This window comes from Macrotis lagotis, chromosome 1, assembly GCF_037893015.1.
Source record: "Macrotis lagotis isolate mMagLag1 chromosome 1, bilby.v1.9.chrom.fasta, whole genome shotgun sequence".
Classification (NCBI taxonomy): Eukaryota; Metazoa; Chordata; class Mammalia; order Peramelemorphia; family Peramelidae; genus Macrotis; species Macrotis lagotis.
In genome coordinates this window covers 840764648-840787299 of record NC_133658.1, presented here as the reverse complement: position 1 = coordinate 840787299, position 22652 = coordinate 840764648, and the positions used below count along the sequence as shown (strand labels likewise).

At 36.7% G+C, this 22652-nt stretch overlaps 1 protein-coding gene across 1 annotated transcript; it reads right to left on the bottom strand.

The window, feature by feature from the left end:
• Positions 1-21347: 21347 nt before the first annotated feature.
• On the bottom strand, positions 21348-22298 carry LOC141489703 (olfactory receptor 52A5-like). The gene has a single exon (XM_074190188.1). It carries the CDS (start codon positions 22296-22298, stop codon positions 21348-21350), a length of 951 nt encoding a protein of 316 aa, XP_074046289.1.
• Between the last annotated feature and the right edge of the window lie 354 nt (positions 22299-22652).

The window sequence follows — 22652 nt, the reverse complement described above, 5'->3', positions numbered from 1 at the left end:
TACTTGATGTTAGTTTAATTTATTCAGGCATGGTAATTAGGAGTTAATTACCTCCTAGATAGAACTCTCTAGGACTTGTGCATTTCTGTTTTGAGGAGAAGGCCTGAAGTAAGTAAGGATAAGAATATGCAGGCCACTGAGGCTTATTATCTGAACTATGTTACAGTTTTTAAGGCTCACACTAATGTTGCTCATTTTTTGCACTCTGGGCCAGCATCAGTCTGGTGTCACAGACTGATGGCAGTGCAGTTCCAGAATGCTATTTGACATATTATTTTAAATTGTTAGAAGCAGAATGTTGGGCAAGTTCAGCTGGAATACTCTCTCTGGATTTCCAGGGAAGAGAGAAGCACTTGCAGATGCAAGGGAAGAAGGGCCTTGGTTGCAGTTTCAAGGTACACAAGAATCAGTAGCTCTAGTTCTCTCCACAGGATGGTGAGAGGAAAGCTAGCAACTGCAGTTTCAAAACACCAGGGGCCTTTCCTGGGTAAGACATTGAAATAATTTGATTGATTCTATGTCTTTTTTTGTTTGTTTTTTGCAAGGCAGAGGGGTTAAGTGACTTGCCCAGGGTCACACCTCTAGATAATTATTAAATGTCTGAAGTGATATTTGAACTCAGGTCCTCCTGACTCCAGGACCAGTACTTTATCCACTGCTCCACCTAGTTGCCTCTTCTGTGACTTTTTTTAATTGATCCTAATTTTATTTAACTGATTTTGTCCTGTAACTATTGAAATCATGATTCTTTTTTTATAAAATTCAGAAATCTAACTGACCTATAGTTAGTTAAGTTTAGAAATGCAGTTCTTAAGAAATGATGAACAGGATGGCTTCAGAAAAAAAATTGGAAAGACATGAACTGATACAAAGTAAAGTGAGTAGAACTGAGAGATCATTGTACACAATAACAGAAATATTGTTTGATGATTAAGTGGGAAGGACTTAGTTGTAATAATCATCGAAGAAAATTCTGAAAAGACTTATAATGAAAAATACTATCCATCTTTAGAGTAAAAAAAAAGAGTGAGTCTGCATGCAGGTTGAAGCATACTATTTTATATTCCTTTGTCTTGAAATTTTTTACTCCATTTTTTTCTTTTCTAACATGACTAATATGGAAATATGTTTTTCATGACTGCACATATCTAATCTATATCTTTTTTTTGCCTTTTCAAGGAAGGAGAATAAGAACAAAAGAGGGAAGGAGAAAATTTAGAACTCAAAACTAAAAAAAACTCAATGTTAAATTGTTTTCACATATAATTGGGAAAAATAAAATATTAAAAATTTCTGTGCTTCCTTTAATCACTGTTTTGTGCTTGTTTCAAAGAAATAAGTTACCCCTGAAGGAGGCAGGTAGATATCAGAGTCTGAACTAGTATCTATGTTTCAAGGATGTTGGGTTTGTAATGCAAAAAAGTTAGATTTGTTGTCTCTATCCATGAAAGCAGGTGGACTTAAAACAGTGAATGTTTTTTTAGTTACAGAAAGGAAATTAAGGGATTTCTGTTAGTTCTAATTCCCAATCATATTTTCTTCCACCTAAGATGCTAAAAGCCTGTTTTCTATATTCCCTCAAACAATAAGATTCACGACATTCAGGTTCTTACCTTTGCTAAAAAAACTGATATTCTATTTGTTGACAGATTCACTTTGATAATAAATTGAGCATGCTCAGACCTTTGTACCTCAGTTTACTTTTATTAAATTCTATTGGAACAGGGTAAATACAGACCAGAACAGTGACCACACTTTACCCTGGATCACAATGCCTTGAAATTACAGAAAATTTACAGAACTTCAGAATCTAAAATCTAAAAATCTTAAGATAAGAATACCCAAAACTTGGGACAGCTACCCTACAGCCAGCCACATGATGGGAACAGAGCCTCCTTTAATAATTTCATAATCAATAAATAGACCTGAAAAATGTGCAAATAACTGAAAAAGAACATGACATAAATCCTACTACAGTGAAAGGAAAGATCAAGACACAAACTCAGAAGACAACTATGTGAAAATATCTACAAGAAGAAGTTCAGAGAAATATAAAAATTGGGCATATGACTAACAAGAATTCCTAGAACAGCTAAAGTAAGAGATTAAAAATATCAAAAATGATTTTAAAAATCAGATCAGTTCTACAGGAAAAATAGGAAAAGAAATGATAATAAAACAAAATAATAGAAAAAATCCCAAAGATTATAAACTTTGTCAAAGAGGCACAAAAATATTGAAGAAAATAACTGCTTAAAAAGCAGAAGCTGCCAAATGGGAATAAAAGGTAAAAAACCTCAGTAATAAGAATAAAAACAATCAATTTATAAAAATTAGAATTTTTATATTTCCATTAGACATCACAATAGAATAAAACAAAGTCAAAGAATTAAAAATAAGGAGAAAATAGTGAAATACCTTATAATTATAAAAAACTACTAACTTGGGAAATGGATCAAGAAGAAATAATTTAAGAATCAATGAACTACATGAAAGGCATGACCAAAAGAAGAGTGAGACAAAAGGAAAAGTGCCTAAATATTATGGAGTAAGAAGGCAAAATAGAAATTCAAAAGCCTACTGAGTGTGATATTCCCTCTTAAGAGTTAATATGCCTAGTGAAGTCCTCTCAGGGTTAAAAATTATTTTAAAAAATGACAAACTATTACTCTTAGATTATTCTTAGAAGAAAGAAGGAGAGAGACCTTGCATTCCAATTCACAATTCTGTTGGGGTGGGGGAATAGAGGACTATTTCCATAGAGACCTTGCATTTTGGCTTATTCACCTATTTGATGATAAAACTATTTTAACTAGGAGAACAGTAGACTGTTTCCATGAGAAAAACCTTGCATTTCAATGAAGCTTATGACTCCTCTTGTTTGCTGATAAGTAGGCTGTCCCTAGACCTTGTGTTACTTCAGAAAGGTAGTTATAATCCTGAAGGTTATTCTCATCATCTGGATGGTGAGGTAATATTTTATGAAAACCTTTTATTCTTTTCTTTGTTGCTGGGGTAGATTTTCACAAGTAGATTGTAAGTCTGAAGACTATCAATGAGTCGACAGAGAGGGACTATAGGGAGGTAGAGGGGATTGAGTTAGGCCACATAATCTTTTTTGACTGTCAATTTGGAGCAGCTCCATCTTCTTCACTACATTTGTGAGACTTGGAGTGTGCTCTTTTCTCGAAAAAAGCCAAAATAAACTTTTTTTTTTTTTTTGCTCAGACTAGTCTCTATATTTTTAAGTGGATTTTTATCTCACATAGTTTGGTTCCCTGACTTGGAGTGACTCGCATGGACCCACTGGACACACACATAAGCAGGCAATATGCTGAAAATTGTCAGCAGCTTGTGATTTAGTGCCCAGGCAGATCCCTTGAGGAGTGAGGGAAGAATCCTGATGAGAGACTTAGTCTGAACAAAAGTGAAAGCCAGAGGACCTCCAGAGGCAGTACTTCAAGGGAGAAGCCCCACCCCAGTAGAAGACCCAGAGTTGGCTGTAATTTTGTGTACACAAGCCCAGGTGCAGCCCTGGGTGACCAACCCTTGTTGCTCCCACATCAGATCAAATCTACAGATTGGTCAGATAAGAGCAGAAAAAAGGGCAGGGGTAGAAATACTCCCAAGCAATTAATGCAATTTGCAGGGAGAGATTCCAAAGAAGGCCAAGTAGTTAGAGACCAAAGAGACAACACAGAAGGGTCCAGAAATAACAGCTGAGGGCTCTAGGGTCTAGATTTAATAATGGGGAAGAAATCCAAAGTAAAAAGGGAAAAGTGCAGAAAATGATAAAATGCTGTTGAAGTTTTCACTTCCCTGCTTTTTCACTGTGATTCTTTATTGCCAGAATACTTCTCTCCTTCCTCCCCCTCCCTGGTTCTTTTCTCCATTGTGCTTGCCTTTATTTTTTGTTTGTTTGTTATTTTAAATCTTTCAACCTTGGGAGGGAAATGGGAGCAAAAGGGGAATTTATTAAGAAAAAAGTACTCTCTAGTAATAGAGAGAATTGTTTCATGAACATTTCAAAGGACTTTATTTTGAAGTTAAAGAGACAGGAAAAAGATGATGAAAATTACCAAATATGTTAAATAATCATATCATAGAAAGAAATCTTAGTGTGATTTGAGAAAGTTTGGGGGAAATAAATTCCAGAAAGTCAAGAGAGTCAGGTTAATTCACAAGTATATTATTTGGTTACACAGAAATACCTGAAAAAGAAAACTTAAATGTTACTCTTTTACCAGAATGATATGATAAGATTATAGTATCAGGAGTTTATTAGTATAGATTCTAGTAATGTTAGTTATTATAGGGCATAATGGAGCAAGTGGGGATCTAAAGAGCCCCTAAGAAAGATTTTGGACTTGCCTCCTTATGAGAAAAGTTCTGTGGTTTATTCTGTCTGAAGAAAGGATCAGGTGATATTCCAATTAGGCTGTGAGATTTTTTTTTTTGAGTAGCTGTTTACCTTCTCAAAACTTTTACCAGTTAAAATTAAGAAGACTTAAATATTAAATACGTTGAATGGAAAATCTATTGTCGAAAGTGGAATCAAGCCTGTGGTTTATATAGCTAGTTCAGAACAGTTTTAACTGCAATCAAAAAGTGTTAATAAAAAGAATAATAGAACAGAAGATGAAGGAAAAATGTAAGTTAGAGTAAGAGGTTCTGGAAGTACTGGGAAGAGAATCAAGGTCTAGAGACAACTGGGGTTTTTCAAACTATTTGTTAAGTATGAAAATTGGTTAAAGCATGTAGAAAGAAGATTTGAGCAAGTTTGATAATTCATAAATAAAAGGATTGATTTTGGGATTTTGGGAGCCTTGGAAGGTGATTTAAAAATCAATGAGGGAAAAAAAGAGTAGTATAAAAAGCTAAAAGTTCAAATGGAGATAAATGTTTAAATGAGTTTAGGGTGATCTGAAAATTGTATTAAAATGCCACTTTTGCAATATCTGCCAGTGAATTGACTAGAAAAGCGATAAACCCAATCAGACATAAAGGGTGATATGAAAGCTGCCGCTAGATAAATGTTAACTTTTTATTATGTTATTATTGATTCCATAATGTGCTAATCTTTTGTACAAAGTAATCTAGAGTTATATGTAAACTGAATTAAGGGGTTTTCATAAAGAAAAAATATTTGGGATTTTTATTTTAATGTTTTATGGTTCCTCAATAGTCATAGGAGGAAAAAGAATTAATAGGAATGCTGTAATAAGGAACAGTATGGCTTTTGTGGAGGCTGGGGGTCTGCCAAAACTACTGTCAGGATAGAATGTAAGTTATGTGCTCTTAATCAAGATTTAGAATTACTAAACAAGGGGAATCCGGAAACACTGATTCAAAATATGTTTGGGGTATAGTTTAAGGATCAGGAAAAAAATCTAGGTTGAATGAGTAATGATAAATAGTAAAGGTAGAGAATTAGTACGTATTACTTTAATGTCTCAAATTGAGGGGACTCTCCAATTTGCAGAACATACAATGTTATATTAAGAAACATTGGTCAGCAAAGTTAGAAAATTCTTACAAGTTAGAGCATTGAGAAGTTAGAATTGCACTGATAAAGATAAAAAGAATTTGCATTTTTTTAGGCTTTGAAAAGAAAATGATTTAAGGTTACTTAGAATTTGACTTTTGTAATTCAAGAGTGGTATAAAGAAAATCTTGCAATTATAAAAAGGGATTTTTAGCAACAACTGGTCTTAAGAATTTTTCTGCATTGCAAAATTCCAGGGAGTAAAGGGAATATACATGATATTGAAATATGTAGTGAATAATTCATAAATTTTGTATAAGAACAGATTTAAACAGGTTTCTTGTGAGAATTTAAAATTGTGTTACAATAACAAACAATGAATGAATTGAGGTTTAACCTATCACATTTATAAAGATTTGTTATGAGAAAACTAGAGACTACCTTCCCAACAGGTTATATCTCTCAAGGTCTTTTTTGGCCCAGAGAATTTGCGAAAGGCTTTGTTTTTTTCACTTCATGTTTATAAAAGGGAATATCTATATGTAAGATCAATGTAGCTTATTTATTATCTCATATTTAAGAAGAAGAAATTATATTTGTAAATGTAATACTGGCCTGGGTAAAAGTATACATTGGGCTTTTGGAATTATCATAAGTATAAGATTGAAATTCATGAAAAATCTTGTTTTCTTTGTCTTGAAACACAGTGTATTTCGAAGAAGAGATAAATAAACTAATAAAGCACAAATTTAGAAGAGGTTTGTGTGTACAAGATAATTCATTACAAGATTAACTTTAAGACACCTATTGTTTTGTTTTTCTTTAAGAGAAGAGAATGAGATGTCAGCATGAAAACTTTATGTTTCATGTAGGTTAAAAATTTAATGTTTAAATTTTAGAGAAGTAAAATTGCAGATTTCTTCCTCAATGTTAAATGCAGATTCAGAAGCATAGTGTATAAGAAATTGGGAGGTATACCTTAACTATAAACTACCCTTTCTAATAATGGTGTATAAATGTGAGGGGCTTTTTTGTTGTATGTCAAGGAATACCCCAGAGGCTGGGGGAAATTGACTGCTTTTTGAATGTTTAGAAAGTCACTTTATTTAATTTATTCTGATGACAGGGACACTCAGAGTAGATGTAAGTGATATATGTGTAGGGAAGGGGGCTGATTGATTGTGACCCCCACCCCCAATCCAGCATTTAGTGCTTGTGAAGTGGATTCACTAGGAGATCTAATTAAATGGAATTTCCATTTTAGATCATGGGACTTTTAATTGGCTTTTGTTTTGTGTCTGATATCAGGTATGATCAGCAAAGGAAATGCTGTTGAGTCAATGCTCTCTTGAAGTCTGGAAGCCCAAAGGAGGTTTGGATACTACAAAGGTGAGAGGTGTATTGGGAGAAAAAAGATGACTTCCCAGTGCAACCTTTTGATTTGACTTCCCCAAATGTGACATTTTTGTTGCCCTTTAGGTGTAGGAACTCATTATTCTAAGTACTCTCAGTATACTTATAATTTTTAAGACAGTTTAAATGGTTTTCTTTGGTTTACTATCTCACTGGTGGCAATAGTCATTTAATTTTACTAAGTTTAAGTCATGAAGTAAGTATGTAACTTGATGAATTCAGATCCAACGTTTCTGAAATTGATAGAGTCTAATCTCTTTCAAATACTCATGCGTGCTGAGACACATTTAGGAAAGGACATTCCAAGCTGATATGAACATTTCTTTGACCAACTAAAAATTTTGTGGTTAATAGTTTAGTATTTGATGACATTTGTCTTTCATTCTTTTTTTTGGCACGGCAATGAGGTTAAGTGGCTTGCCCAAGGCCACACAGCTAGGTAATTATTAAGTGTCTGAGGTCCAATTTGAACTCAGGTACTCCTGACTCCAGGGCCAGTGCTCTATTCACCACATCACCTAGCCTCCCCTTGTACTTCATTCTTGAAGAAAACCATAACATCAGGGAATTGATTCCATGACAAGTACATTAATTGTATTTGAGTGCGGTGGGGTGGGGGGTGTTGTGCTAAGTCACCAGCCTCTTTTTCTCCTCCAAAGACATCTGGGTACATTGCTCAGATATAAATCAAAACAACTGGGGATGGCCATGGATGTTAGGCAATCAGGGTTAACTGACTTTTCTGGGATCACATAACAAGTAAGAGTCAATTGTCTGAGATTGGATTTGAACTCAAGTCCTTCTGATGCTAAGGTTGGTGTTCTATCTGTAAGGGGAAGCTCTGGACCGAGGCCACCCATGAGGGTCATATGACCTGGGCCGTGAGACGCCTGGAAGTCTGAACCTGCCTTATAAGGTAATCTTATAGGGTACTGGGACGGCTTCACTAACAGGATGTGGCTCCGCCCATGGGTTGGAACTTGGAAGGAGCATGTACCCCGGGGAAGAAAGGGTTACTGTATAAAAGAGCACTGCGCAAAAGTTCGGGGGGCCATTTTCTGGTGTTCATCAATAAAGATGCTTCTGCTGTAAACCAGGCTCGTGTGTGGCTGTGAACTTCCTTCCCATCCCCCAGGTCGGAAGCCGGAGTGCACCCGAAGACCTCGGAGAGAGGTAAGCCCGCGGCTAGGCTCATTCTCAAGGCAGAAGTAGGTGCTCGGGTGCACGTTTCAAATGGCGCCCGAACAGGGACCTGAAAAGCACTGAATGCTGAGGAGAACCTGAGTCGACCTTAGCTAGCTGGTCTAGTTAAGAGGAGCCACACACAATCTTGAATATATTCAAGATGGGGAAGAGTATTAGTCTTCCGATGGTGGAGCCTGAGGAAAAAGGAGTTTTAGCTTGCAAACTGTACAAATTATGTATAAGGAATGGGTTAAAACCTCACCTAAAGCAATGCAAGGAATTTGTGGAAAAACTATTTGTTATTTCCCCATGGGTGGAACATTCAGGAATCGATTGTAAAGGATGGAGGGTACTAGGACAGCAAATGAGCTTATATCACCAGGCTGAACCTGAATTTGTTACCCCCATGCACTTTAAATTCTATAAGGTCATTAGCACGTTGTTAGAAGAACCAGAAGAAATAAAGGTGAAAGTGCCATGCTCGTGCCAGGTAGGACCTTCCTTGTGTGGGTCAGAAAGAGATGATCAATCTGAGTGTAGCTATGATGAGGTAGAAGTGAAAGAGACTCAGTTATTCCCCTGGAAGGAGTTAACGCAGACTCAGGAAAGTGAGAGAATTCCCAGAGAAGAGATAGCCTGTTCTGAGAGATCTAAAACAGTTTTCAAGGAGGAAATGGCCCGTAGTGAGAGCTTGAGACAATATGGGGAACAGTTGCGTAGAAAAAATTTTGAAGAGGAAGTAGGACCGTGGCGCTGTGAGAACAAAGAAGCGGAAACCCAATTAAAGAATGTAAACTTAGGGTCGGAGCGCCATCTAGTGAGCGAAAATATTATTGCTCCAGTAAGAACTTCTACTTCTTTACAGATAAGGGATGCGCCTCTTCCTACTTCTAGTTCCCTTTTTCATTCAAATCCCCTTGGTTCAGGCACCTCTTCGAAAGGAAAAACTTATCTGACATTTTCTGCGAAACCATTTAGGACAGAACCCAAGAGTACTCAGAAACTAATGTTTTCTATGAAGCCAACCATGACAGAACCTGAGAGTGTTTTGAAACAGATCATTAGAGTAGCAGTTGAAGAGAGAGAGAGGCCAGATTTGGAAGAGTGGGGCTTTCCACCAGTCTTATGCCCCTTGGAGATTAGCTATGACCCCCAAGGGAATGAAATAGCTGAACACAAACCGCTACCATTCCTACTGATTAAAGAGATAAAGAGAGCTGTTAATGAGTATGGTCCTGCTTCTCCTTATGTTAGGCAGTTAATTAATAATGCTACAATGACCACTCCCTGGACTCCAAATGATTGGAAGAAAATTATGTCTGCAGTCTTATCCCCCGGACAGTATGTTACACATGTAGTACTTGTTCGTAGAGAGTGTGAAAAATATCTGAAGGGAATGCATGTCCCTGGGCAAGAACAGCGCAATTTTGATTTGGCCATGTGTGAAGGTCCCTTTTCTAGCCCTGACCAGCAAATAAATTATGACAAACCTCTTAGGGATGCTGTTACATATATATGGTCACAGGCCTTGTCTCGCCTGGGTCCTCCGGGAAAAATGAGGGAAAAGTTTTCAAATTTGAAACAAAGGCCAAATGAGAACCCTGCAGATTTTTTAAGCAGGGTCATTGAAACAGTCAAAAGAACCATGGGCACCGGGGGCCGAAATGCTCACTACTCAATTGGTTAGAGAGGGGTTAAGGCCTGCATATCAACAACTTATTGGGATTTTAGGAAAGGATGCGACTATAGATCAAATATTGGATAAATTGATAGATGCCCCCATCAATGATCCTGTCCAAGCTATGCCAGGTGCCATTGCTGAATTGGCTAACAGTGAAAAGTGTCATGGTAGTTACTCAAAAAAGATGTTTTCAATGTGGCCAACTCGGGCATTTCAAAGGACAATGCAAGGTGAAAAAGCCTATTAAATGTTTTTACTGTGGAAGGTTGGGTCATGTTGCAAAAGATTGCCGTGCAAAGAAGGGGACCCTACAGGGAAACAGGGGGAGGGGCCTCCCTTTTCACAAGAGAGGCCCCGAACAACAAACACAATAGAGGAACAGGGCACAAGGAACAGGGAACCAGGACTTTCAAAAACCCGACTGCAAAACACAAGTAACACAGTGAGACAAATAAAGCAAGAATCAATGACCTTTATATACCCTAGTAGTCACACAACCCTTCTCACGGAACCGTACTCAAATACGGAAGTAGAAATAGAGGAACAACCTTATGATAGATTAGTAACTGGTTTAGAAACTAACCACCTCCTGAATGTACCTTCTCAAATTATTTGGGCTAATCAGAAGAATATCCTTGTTTCAAACCTACATAATATCCCAATTCCGATTATTGACCCAGGGAAACCAATAGCCAAGGGGACAAGATTACAAGATAGGCATGAAGTAAACATCAATTGGAGTACGAAGATAGAGTTGGCAAGACCTATGTTAGAAGTAATGGTACAGGGAAAAATGGTCGTGGGGATGATAGATACAGGGGCAGATAAATCTTGTATCAATACAGATCAATGGGGTGATTGGCCGACTCAAGCAGACCCAATAACAATTTTGGGGGTGGGAGGCAGCCAAGGTGCCCTGCGATCTGCAAGATATCTGCAGTGGTTTTGTCTAGAACATTCAGGACTTTATAAACCGTTGCAAATCACAGGATTGTCCTATGCATTATGGGGAAGATGCTTTGGAGAGTAAGAGACTACCAGTTGAAACCACCAAGAAAAATTTCATTCAAACGTTGTTTTTTGCCTTCATGTTTCTCACCCCTCCTCTTGGGTGCCAGGTTATTCTGGTTCCAGGTCAGTGCCACCACCTCCTCATCTTCCTCCTCCTCGGATGGCTCAGTGCTGCTGTAGTGAGGCAGAGGCAATGGCCTAGGGAGGTCCTTTAACCCTGACCTAGTGCAAACTGCCAAAGGCCCAAGGCCAAGTGCTCAAGTGGTCCTAGGTCTTTAGAAGTATGGTGCATGGCACTGAGTGGAATATTCCCTCTTAAGAGTTAATATTCTTAATCCTCTCAGTATTAAAAAAATCATTAAAACAAGGATAGACTATTGCGCTTACACTATTCTTAGAAGAGGGAGAAAGAACTTCCATTCCCAGTCAGACACCCTCCGGATTCTGCTAGGGAATGAAACAGTGGATCCAGAAAGACTTTGCATTGAATCTGTTAGGGAGGGAAATAGTCAAATACTTCCAGAGAAAAGACCTTGTAGTCTTATTAACCACCTGTTTGATAATTGAATGTGAGAACATTAGCCAGCCTTCTCTTGTTTGATAAGTGCTAAAAAACTAAGAAGACCTTTCATACCCAGACATTAATTCTTTTACCAGAAAGTCATTAGAAATCTTCTTCTGATCCCCTCATCATCTAGATGGTGAGATAATATTTTATGAAAACGTTTTATTATTCTCTTTGTTTCTGGGTAGATTTTTCTTGTAAAGACTGTAACTCTGCAAACCTTAACCAATCAGATTGGAAGAGAGCGGGGCTAGGGAAGGGGGAGTCACACTACGCCATATAATCTTGCTTGACTGTCACCTCAGGGCAGCTCCTTGATCATCACTACCTTTGTGAGACTTGAAGTGTGCCCTTTTCTGGAGAAAAAAATAAAATAAACTTTTCGGTTTTTTTGCTCAGAGGAGTCTATATGGATTCTTATCCCGCACAGAGCCAAAGTTTGTGGCCACTACAATGACCACTCAGCTAAGGAAAGCCTGTAGGGTCTGCCTACACCTGCTGCTACGTGCCACACAAATAAGGGACCCAGAAACTGGAGGCAGGAGCCCAGATCACTCTGGTGTTGCACGTTCAAGGAGAAGGTGCTCTACGCTGCCAGAAGAAACACCTCGGCCATGGTCATCTTTCTACGAGGAGTAGTATGGCAAGGGCACCAACTTGGGACAGAAAATAGAGTGATAATTATGGTTAACTATTCAAAAGGAAAAAAAAATTGGGGGTCAGTACGAAAAAATTCCAGTTAAGATAACCATAGTAGTTGGCACTCATCTGTTTTGTTATAAGTGTGTAGCCATTGCTTTCTTCGCCATTAATAATAACTTCATTAGCCTGGCTAATAATTTGCTACATACAGTTTTTCCTATTTGCTGGTTCACAGTCTGGAAATCAGAACCTTCCATGGAAATGAAAGGTACTGGGCAACTTCAGCTTCATATTGTAAAATGTGCACACAGAGACATTGGTATTGATGCCGGGAATTGTGAAGCGAGCATTGAAAATTGTCAAACAAAGGATATTGCTAAAATTCTTCCATGCAAACATATTTTTCTTAGAACACACATTGATCCCTGGATTGTGGACCATAGAACTTGTCCAGTGTGTGAGTTTGATATCATCAAAGCCTGAGGACACTGGGGAAATCTTGAGGATGTACAGGATATGAATGCCCCAGAATCGATGCCTGGGAGTGTCTCAATTGTGGATTTCAGTATCCAAGATGAAGACAGAATAGAAGTACCATTTGCCACCATCTTCTACAGATGGATTTGGGATAGAGTGTAACAACTTTAAAAATAATACTCGAGAAAATATGGTAATTCTAGGGAGAGATGGTAGCATGCTCCACAGAAAGAGTCTGGCTCCCTTCCATTCAGTAGCTTCACAGAAGCTTTTTGGACTGCATTAGAGAATATTTTATTTTTTTATTGTTTGTATATTGGAAAATTATATATATATATATATATATATATATATATATATATACATATATATATGTAAAATGTTACAGATTTTTCAATATCATATTGTTATTAATTAATTTACTTTATAAATTTATTCATACATTACTAAAGTAGTCTTCTTGTAAGAGTGAACATAATCCCCCCTCCTCCCACAAGAATAAAAAAATCTCACATGAAATAAAGTGAAAGAAAGAGAAAAAAATGTACTTCATTCTGTGTTCTGATACCATCAGTTCTGTCTCTTGGTGGATTGCATTCTTTATCATAAATCCATCAGAGAAGTTACTTCCATAGCTGTGGAAGTTAATTCCCTCCATCCATTTCTCCCCACTACCAATTATGATATTTTCTCTCTCTTTTCACTCTATCCCTCATCAAAAGTGTGCTATGGGATAACCAAGTGATGCATTAGGTAGATCACTGACCCTGGGGCCACATCCCACCCTGGAGACCCAGCACCACCCCCATCCCAGTGGTCCTGGACAGGCCATCCAATCTCATCACCTTGCAAAAAGTAAATAAGAAAATATATTATACCTGACTATCCTTTCCCATAATCTACCTACCATCTCCTCTATCCCCTACTTCCCCCATTCCCCTTTCTCCCATACCCTTTCTCTCCTTTTTCTTCTAGCTGTGTATGCCCTATTAAATGTAATGTTTTTTTTTTTTCTGAGCCATTTGGGATGAGAATGAAACTCCCTCATTCCCCCTCCCCTTCTCCCCTTCCATACCATTACAAAAGCTATTTCTTGACTCATTTACATTAAATATCTTAGTCTATTCTATCTCTCCTTTCCTTTCCCCCAGTACATTTCCTATACACCCATTGACTCCATTTTAAAAAATAATTATACCTTCAAATTTGGCTCTCTCCTGTGTCTCAACCATAAAAGCTCCTTCTAACTGCTCTAATAAGTAAGAATGTTCATATGAGCATTATCTATCATCTTCCCATGTAGGAATACAAGCAGTTCAACATCCTTAAATCCCTCATAAACCCCTCATCTGCTCTCTTTGGTTTACCTTACTCCTGTAATTGAAGATCAAACTTTCTGTTCAACTCTGGTCACTTCAACAAGGAACATTTGAAATTTCCCTGGTTCATTGAAAGCCCATCTTTTCCCCTGGAAGAGGATGTTCAGTTTTGCTGGTTAATTGATTTTCTCAGTTTCACTCCAAGCTCTTTTCCCTTCTGGAATATTATATTCTAAGCCTTACAAGCCCCTAATATAGATGCTGCTAAATCCTGGGTAATCCACAATATTTGAATTGTTTTGTTCTGGCTGCTTGCAGTATTTTCCCTTTGACTTGGGAGTTCTAGGCTTTGGCTATAATATTACTGGGAGTTTTGGGGTTTTTTTTGGATTCTCTCAATTTCTATTTTGCCCTCTGCTTCTAGGATATCAGGACAATTTCCCTGTAGAAATTCTTTTAAAATGAAGTCAAGGCTCTTTTCCTATTCTTGACTTTCACGTAGCCCAATAATTTTAAAATTTTCTCTCCAGATCTGTTTTTTTTCCAATAAGATATTTCACATTTTCTTCTAATTTTTCACTCTTTTGATTCTGTTTTATTGCATCTTGATTCCTTGGCAAAATCATCAGCTTCCTTTTGTTTTCTTCAGAGAGTTTTCTTATCTCCTTTTCTATCTGACCAATTCTGCTTTTAAAGGTATTTTTCTCCTCCATAACTTTTTTGAACTGTTTTTTTTTTCCATTTGACATAAACTAGTTTTTAGTATGTTGTTTTTTGAATCTCTTTGACTAAGTTGTTGACTTAGTTTTCATGTTTTTCCTGCATCTCCCTCATTTCTCTTTCCAATTTTTCTTCTACCTTGCTTACTTGATTTTCAAAATCTTTTTTGAGCTCTGAAATAGCCTGAGACCAACTTGTATATTTCTTGGAGGATTTAGATGGAGAAGCTGGAACTTTCTCATCTTCTGATTGTGTGTTTTGGTCTTCCATGGGACCAAAGTAATTGTCTATGGTCAAATTCTTTTTTTTTTCTCTTTATTCATTTCCCCAGCCTAAGCTGGGTTGGGGTGTTCCCGAGTTTTTGAGTATTATTGGGACACCCCTGCAAGAACCTCAGTATGTGAGACTCTGCTCTCTTTCCTGTGCTCTGGTCTGCAGATGGCAATGGTGGGGGAGGAGGGTCCCAGAATGTGACCAGGGCCTGAATATGGACAAACCACAGAGTCCTATCCCATGGCCAAAGGAGAGACCTTGGAAGTCTCCCCACATCCCCTTATTTTCTGTAGGCTGAACATTGGTCCCAGCTTCCAGGTAGCTCACTGCTGGGCAGCACTGTGTGCCTGCTTCCGTTTCCTGGAATCTGGGCAGTGCTGAGGCCACAGCTATGGTGGTGGCTTCTACTGTACTGAAGGCTATGCTTGCTCCCACTCACTCTGGCAGAGTTTTCCCCACTGATCTTCCAAGTTGTGTTTGGTGTTCCCTGAATGCCAGGTCAAGAAACTGCTTCTGCTGCCAAGAGCTGACACTCACAGTGATCCAGGCATCAGTGACCCAGGTGTCTAGGTGTTCTAAGAAGACTAGAGCTCCTTCACTCTGGTGAGATAATGTTGGTTGTGCTGCCTCTCCCTCCATCCTTGGAACAGGGTTTTCCCACTGTTTTCCAGGCTACCTTGGACTGGAGAATTGCATCATTGGAGTTTTCTTAATACTATTGTATATGTGTTTTTTATGTAAATAATTCAGAACTTAACTGGAAATAGGTTGCTTTCTTTTTTTCTTTTACTATTTGAAATTGCAATAAGTAGCAACTGCAATATATATATATATATATATATATATATATATATATATATATATATATATATATATTTCCTCTTCCTTGTGACAGTTTGCTGTAGGAAAACTAGATTGTTGACAATATTTTCTATAAATAAAAAGACATACTTTGGATTCTTTTCTACATCGAAAAAGAAAAAATTATTAGAATGAAGGCAGCCAGTAAGTATAAAAGCAAGGAAGAGGGAAATGGAGCATATAATAAGAATATGAATGTGATTAGACAATGTGAAGTGGAGTAATATTTTACATCACAGAAAATATAGATTGCAAAGGAAGATTGACTTTAGAGATCAGAACCACAGGCATTGACTAGGGCTGTGATGTACTCAAACTTGGGCTTTAAGAAAATCACTCTGGCAACTTTACAGAAGAATGAATGAAATGTAGAGAGACTTGGAATAGGTAAAGAGAGCATGGATTAGAGTGATTTTGGCAACAGTGCATAAAGATGAAGCAGAAATCTTTACAAATTTGGCAACTTATTAGGCATGTGGTGTGAGTGAGAGTTAGAGGTACATCAAGCAGGAAACAATTTATTTTGAACCTGAATGATTAGAAGGAAGATCGTATACTCATAGAAGTAGTGAGGTTTTTTATATTATTTCTATAATTACTGTTAAGAATCACTTTAAAATATTTTAAGTAACTGGAAGAAATGTTTCATGGTAGATAGAACTATAAACAGGACTCAGGTTCCTTGTGTTACAGTGACTGTATGACCCTAAACTAATAAGAGATGTGAGAGATGATGTGAGATCTGTGCTGGTGATAAGAAACAAAAATTCTACTCTCTATTTTTTAGTCATTTTGAATTTTTCTTCTCTTTTCATTGGAAAGAGGAAAAATAATTGGTATTGGGGGCATGCATGTCATATTGGAAAATTGTTCTATTGAGAGGCATATTAGCCTTAATTTTTCAATTCTCTCACTTTTTAAAAATTTCTCTCCCCCACAAAGGAAGTCACAAGTAAGCATGGATAGACTTGCATATATACATGCATACCTATGTATGTGTATATATACATATTTACCCCACATATATACAAATACACATTACAAGATCATAGATATACATACACAGACACATTCATATATATTTTTATAAAACTTTATTTTACTTATTTTCACTAATCTTCAGTTTCCCTGAAGTTGGATACCATCTTCCTTATTAAATCCAAATCTTTCCATATTTTTCATCATTTTCTCTATCAGAACAATATTTCTACCTTATCCGATCTAGTTCTTTTAAATAATCTAAAACAATATTGATAATATTGCTGACATATAGTGTAGTTTCCTATTTTCTCTTTTGATCAAATCTATTTTATCCTTAACTTTGTCTCAGATCATGATTCCTATTTCTCTTTTCTTACCTAATAAATTCTGCTCCTTTCCTTTATTTTATGTTTGTGTGTATCGCAAATTTATAACATTTCCTGAAATCATTAACCCATTTTCATTTCTCTGCGTTACTTCTTCCCACTACCTAGCCATCTTTTACTTAACCTACTCCCCTCCTTTACACATCCTTTTATATCCTCCTTATTCCCATTAATCTAGGGACCATTCTGTAACCTCTTATTCTATCCCTTTACTCTCTAACTCAGTATCTTCACTATCCCCTTACTCTCTTATTTCTTTCTCAATTCAGAGGGTTTTTATATTAGTATTCCCTGTTTAACTCATTCTTGTTGAGAGTAGCATTCCAGAACTACCAATCCTCCATTTCCATCAAATTCCTCCATATCCTTCTTACTCTCACATCTCAATTATTTTAGAGAATTGCTTATTTTTACTTATTATTATTTTTCTTTCCTATTCCTCCAATGCCCATTTATTCTCTCTCTCTCTCTCTCTCTCTCTCTCTCTCTCTCTCTCTCTCTCTTTCTCTCTTTCATCCTGTCCCCCTTCAAAAGTGTTTATTATCTGATTACCCCTTCCCACAGTCTTCTCTCCCTTCTATTACCTCTTCTGCCCCTCTTCTCCTTCATCTCTTTTCCCCTCCCACTTTCCTCTCAGCCAAGAGAGATTTCTGTACTGAATTGAGTGTGTATGTTATTCCCTGTCTTGGAGGCAATTTCAAAGAGAGTAAGGCTCCCTCATCCCCCCCCCCCCGATTTTCTCCCCCCTCTTCCACTCCACTGCAAAAACGTTTTTCTTGCTTTTTTTATGTGAAACAATTTATCCCATTCTACTTTCACTTTCTCCCAGTAAATTCCTCTCTCACCCATTGACTCCATATTTTTATTATTCCTTCAAATTCATCTTTCACCTGTGCCTTGTATATGTGTGTATGTATGTCTCTGTTCCTTCTAACTGCCATAATAAATGAGAAAGTTCAAATGAGTTATTAGCATCATCTTCACATGAAGGAATATAAGCAGTTCAACATCATTAAGTTCCTTATCATTGACCTATTATGTTTACCTTTTTATACCATGTTTGGTATGCTAACTGTATCTGGGGAAGGGAATAAAGCAAGTCCTATGACTTACAGGATCTCTTTGTGTCATAGGGCAAAAATGAATAAGAACACATATACAAATTGAAAATAAGAATGTACTGGATGAAAAAAAAAAATTCCATTAAAACATTCAGTCAATCAACAAGTATTTATTGCCATAGCCAGACAGTAACTGAAGATATAAAAACAATGAGAAATAGTTTTATACTCAAGGGGCTTACATTCTTTCCATAAAGATAACATATTTTTTTTATATACACAAAATGCAAAATGAATTCAACATAGCTCAAATTCTATTGTATTTAATTCAACTATAATTCAATTAAATTCAGCAAAACTTGACTACCTACATTAAGCCCACATAATAAATGAAAGGAATTTGTGATGTATATTTTGGACAACCCAAGCCAGATTGGGGAAATGATAGTTATTGATAATATGGATGAAGAGATGGTCTAAGAGAGAAGATCCAAAGAAAATTAGGAAGAGAAAGCAAGATGGAATACACAAAATCCAATCATAGAAATAAAAAAATGTATTCTAACCGTGATGCTCAGGTATCATTGATGTTGTAGTAAGGATTCTAGGTTAGTTATGACTTGGACTGTAAATTCAGGGATCCCTGCCAACATTAAGAACCAGATGCTTTCCAACTTTGCCTGGATTTTTCCTTTTCAGCTATCAATTCCCCTGTGTATTAATAAGAAATATAAAAGAGAGAATGAATTAGAGAAATGTGGAGAAAGACTCAACAGAAATTGGAAGTCAATGGATTGTGGCAGATAAGGACCCTGATAATGTTAAGAATTTAAGAATGAGAAAATGACAGACTGTCAGTAACATCAGCAATTACACAGAAACTAGACAATAATAATAATGAGAATTATCATTATTTAAAGTTTATAAGATTCTTTTAAAATATCTTATTTTATTTTCACATATCATTTTTAGCCCTATTCTAGTAATGAGAAAAAACTAGAACAAAAAAAAGAATTTAATTAACTTGACTGAGTCACAAATTAGGACATATCTGAAATGGATCTGAACTCAGAACTTCCTTACTTCAGGCTCACAGTGTCATCCGGCTGCCTTTAAAATACAGTGAGTCAGAAAGTAAATGACGAGCTCAAACTTCATTATGTTGAGTTTGAACTTTTAGTTAGATATTATGGTACTTATGTCCAGTAATAAATAAGAAATGTAACACTGAACTTTAGAGGGAGGGAAGAGAGGGATACAGAAGAGAGACAGAAAAAGGAATGAGCAGTTTGAGTGGAGTGATAATTATAGTCATAAGTATAGTTGAGTTCAAAGAACTATATATTAGAAGATGAAAGATAAATTGAGGGTCATTGATCAAACACCCTCATTTTATAAATAAAAAGTAGTGTGCAGAGAATTTAAATGATAACCAGGCTAACATAAGAGAAATAAGCATCTGTGGTGGAATTTGGACACATGTGACTCAAAGAACAGTAAATCACATTGTCTAAACTATGATACTAATACTAATACTAAATACTCAGTAAAAAGACAGCGAAGGGACATTAAGTTTTTACCACAATTAGTGTAATGGGTAGAAAACAATTTAATCAGTTAAGGAAATCACAAAAGAACAAATACATTTATAAAAGAAAACAAAGATGGAGAAGTATCATGTAAGATCCAGGAGAAAAAAAAATTAAGAAGGAAACACCATTCATTAAACCATGTTGAATTTTTCACAGAGGTACAGAAAAATGAGAACTAAGAAAAAAGAATTAGGAAATATAAGATTATTGGTGATCTTTAGAAATGTAATTTCAGGACAGTGGTAAAAACAGAAGCAAGATTGCAGGGTTTTGAGAAATAAATGGATAATGAGTAACAAGAAAGAAAATATAGACTTTTCTTTCTATATGGTGATAAAGGGGGAAGAGAAGGTAACAGTCTGAGGGAATGATAATATCAGGAAAAATTCTGAGATTTTTGTTTTAGGATAGGGAAATAAACACATTTAGGGGGAAGAGCTAAAGGGAAAAATTAATGGACAAGGTCTTGAGAGGATCAAAATAGATCATATTGAGACATTGATTAGCTTTGTGAAAGAAGAGAGATATCTCACCATAATGACCCTGGAGATTATTGCATTTGTGGATGAGGACAGAAGAAAGTAAAGTGGTTTTGAGTTTAAGTGGAAGGGAGATATGAGAATGATGGATTCAATCTTCTCAGAAAATGGGAGGTAAGATAATTTGTTGTTAATAGGTGGGCACAAAGTTACAGTTGGGATTTAAAGAGAGAAATCAAAAGGTTGAGGAAAAGTTTTGAGTACAATTTGATAGAAAATTAATCAGAGATGAATAAAAGGGCTATTGTACAGTGTTGCGTACCCAAATGAGGCTATAAAATATAGTATAAATTCTATCAGCATAATTTTATGGCTTTGTGCAGCATGGCTCCAGAACAACTTAATGGTGAACTGAACTAGAATTATAGATTGGCAGGTTGAATAATAGAAGAGTAAAATAGCAAGGGATTTAAAGTACATAATATCTCAATGACATGATTGACTCTAGAGTCTAGACTATAAAGGAACAGAAGTGAAGTCACAGTGCAGGTGAGGGAGGTAAAAAATACTGGGAGGGAAACATGAATAGGAATTCATGAAAATGCTGAAAGGCAAGTTTAGAAAGAATATGTTTATATCAGAAGTAGAAAATTAGGATTTGGGGAAAATAGAATTTCATTCTACAAGTATTTCTTAAAACTACCACATGCTCAGCTGTCTGTGATGTGATATTTTTAATATATGAATAATAACTTCAAGAAGTTTATGAACAACTTCAAGAAATGGGAGTAATGTTCATAATAAAGTAAAGACAAGGGCATCAGCTGTTTACTTTTGTGAGATAGGCTTGAATTGAATGATAAAATTAACTCAACACACTAGCTTTGATGGTCTGGGGAAGTAAAGTTAGCAAGCATTGTCTCCTCCTTCCCTTAATTTCTCCCTCAAAGAGGAAATGTTATTTTCCCCCTAGGGTTCTACTCATTTCTATCCCCACTCTCAGTTGCCTCTTCCCCTATTGTAATAAAAATCTCTGGGTTCAAAAATAATATTAGTTCAACATATATTTAGGAATTTCAATGTTTCAGAAATATAATGTGAAACCTGGAGATTCAAGAGTTAAATGTAATACAATTTCTTCTTTTAAAAAAAGTGGTCAAGAAGGTCTGCCTAAGGAGCTAGAAGCAAACAAATGTCTGAGCAGAGGATGAGGGGCTTATACTAAACCCTTGGAATGAAATATTTTAATCATACCTTCACGGATTTGTTTGGTTTTCACCCCATAGACAATGGGGTTAAGCAAAGGTGGAAAAAGCAAGTATAGGTTGGAAAGAAGAATGTGGACATAGGGAGCAACATTAAATCCAAACCTATGTATAAATGATGTAAAAAAGGTCAGGATATAGAACTGAAGGAAAACAAAGATATGGGCAGTGCAGGTATTGAATGCTTTGAGCCTGGCTTCCTTCTGAGGCAACTTAAAGACAGCATGGAAGATCAAACTGTAGGACATAAAGATGAAAATTACATCAAAGCCCAGGACTGAAAAAGCCACAAAAAGACCATATACTTTATTTGCTTTTGTGTCTACCGCTGCCAGTCTGACCACAGCCATGTGTTCACAGTAGGAATGGGAGATAAATGTGGTCTTGAATAGCTTCAGCCTCAACTTGATGAGAAGTGGGCACATGATAATGATAATGGCAGCTCGGAGGGTGACAGCTAGGATGATGTTAGTGAGTACTCTCTTAGTGAGGATAGCTGAGTGCCTCAGAGGGTTGCAGATAGCGACATAACGGTCAAATGCCATAGCCAGGAGGATACCTGACTCCATGCATTGGAAAGTATGGGTAAAATACATCTGGACCAAGCAGGAGTTAAAGTGGATCTCTCGCACCCGCAGCCAGAAAATAGCTAACATTTTAGGTGTGATGCATAAGGTAAGTCCCAGATCAGTAGCTGCCAATATAGCTAAGAAAATGTACATAGGCTCATGGAGGCTCCGTTCAGATCGGATAATGATGATAAGGAGGCTATTGCCAATCACTGCCAGGACAAAGGAAATGAAGAATGGAATTCCAATCCAGTGTTGTACTGACTCCAGACCTGGGACTCCAATTAGGGTAAAGATGGAAGGGTTGAAGAAGGTCCTATTGGAAGATTGCATGATGGGCCAGGTTTGGCCACCTTCTCCAAAGTTACCTCACTATCTAGAGAGAGAGAAGACAACAGAAATTACTTAGAGGGCAATAGATACCTTATTAGTTTGGCAGTTGGTTGATATTATAGGATATTTAGTCTTACCAACTGCCTTTAAACAAGATTGCCCCTAAAGATCCTTGGGAGATTGTCATTGTGGAGGATTTTTTAACCCTAAAATAAAACTCTCTATCCATCTATCTGTGTCTATCTGTCTGTCTGTCTGTCTGTCTATTGGTCTCTCTATCCATCCATCCATCCGTTTATCTATCTATCATCTATCACTCTATGTATATAAATATATACATTTATATACATATAT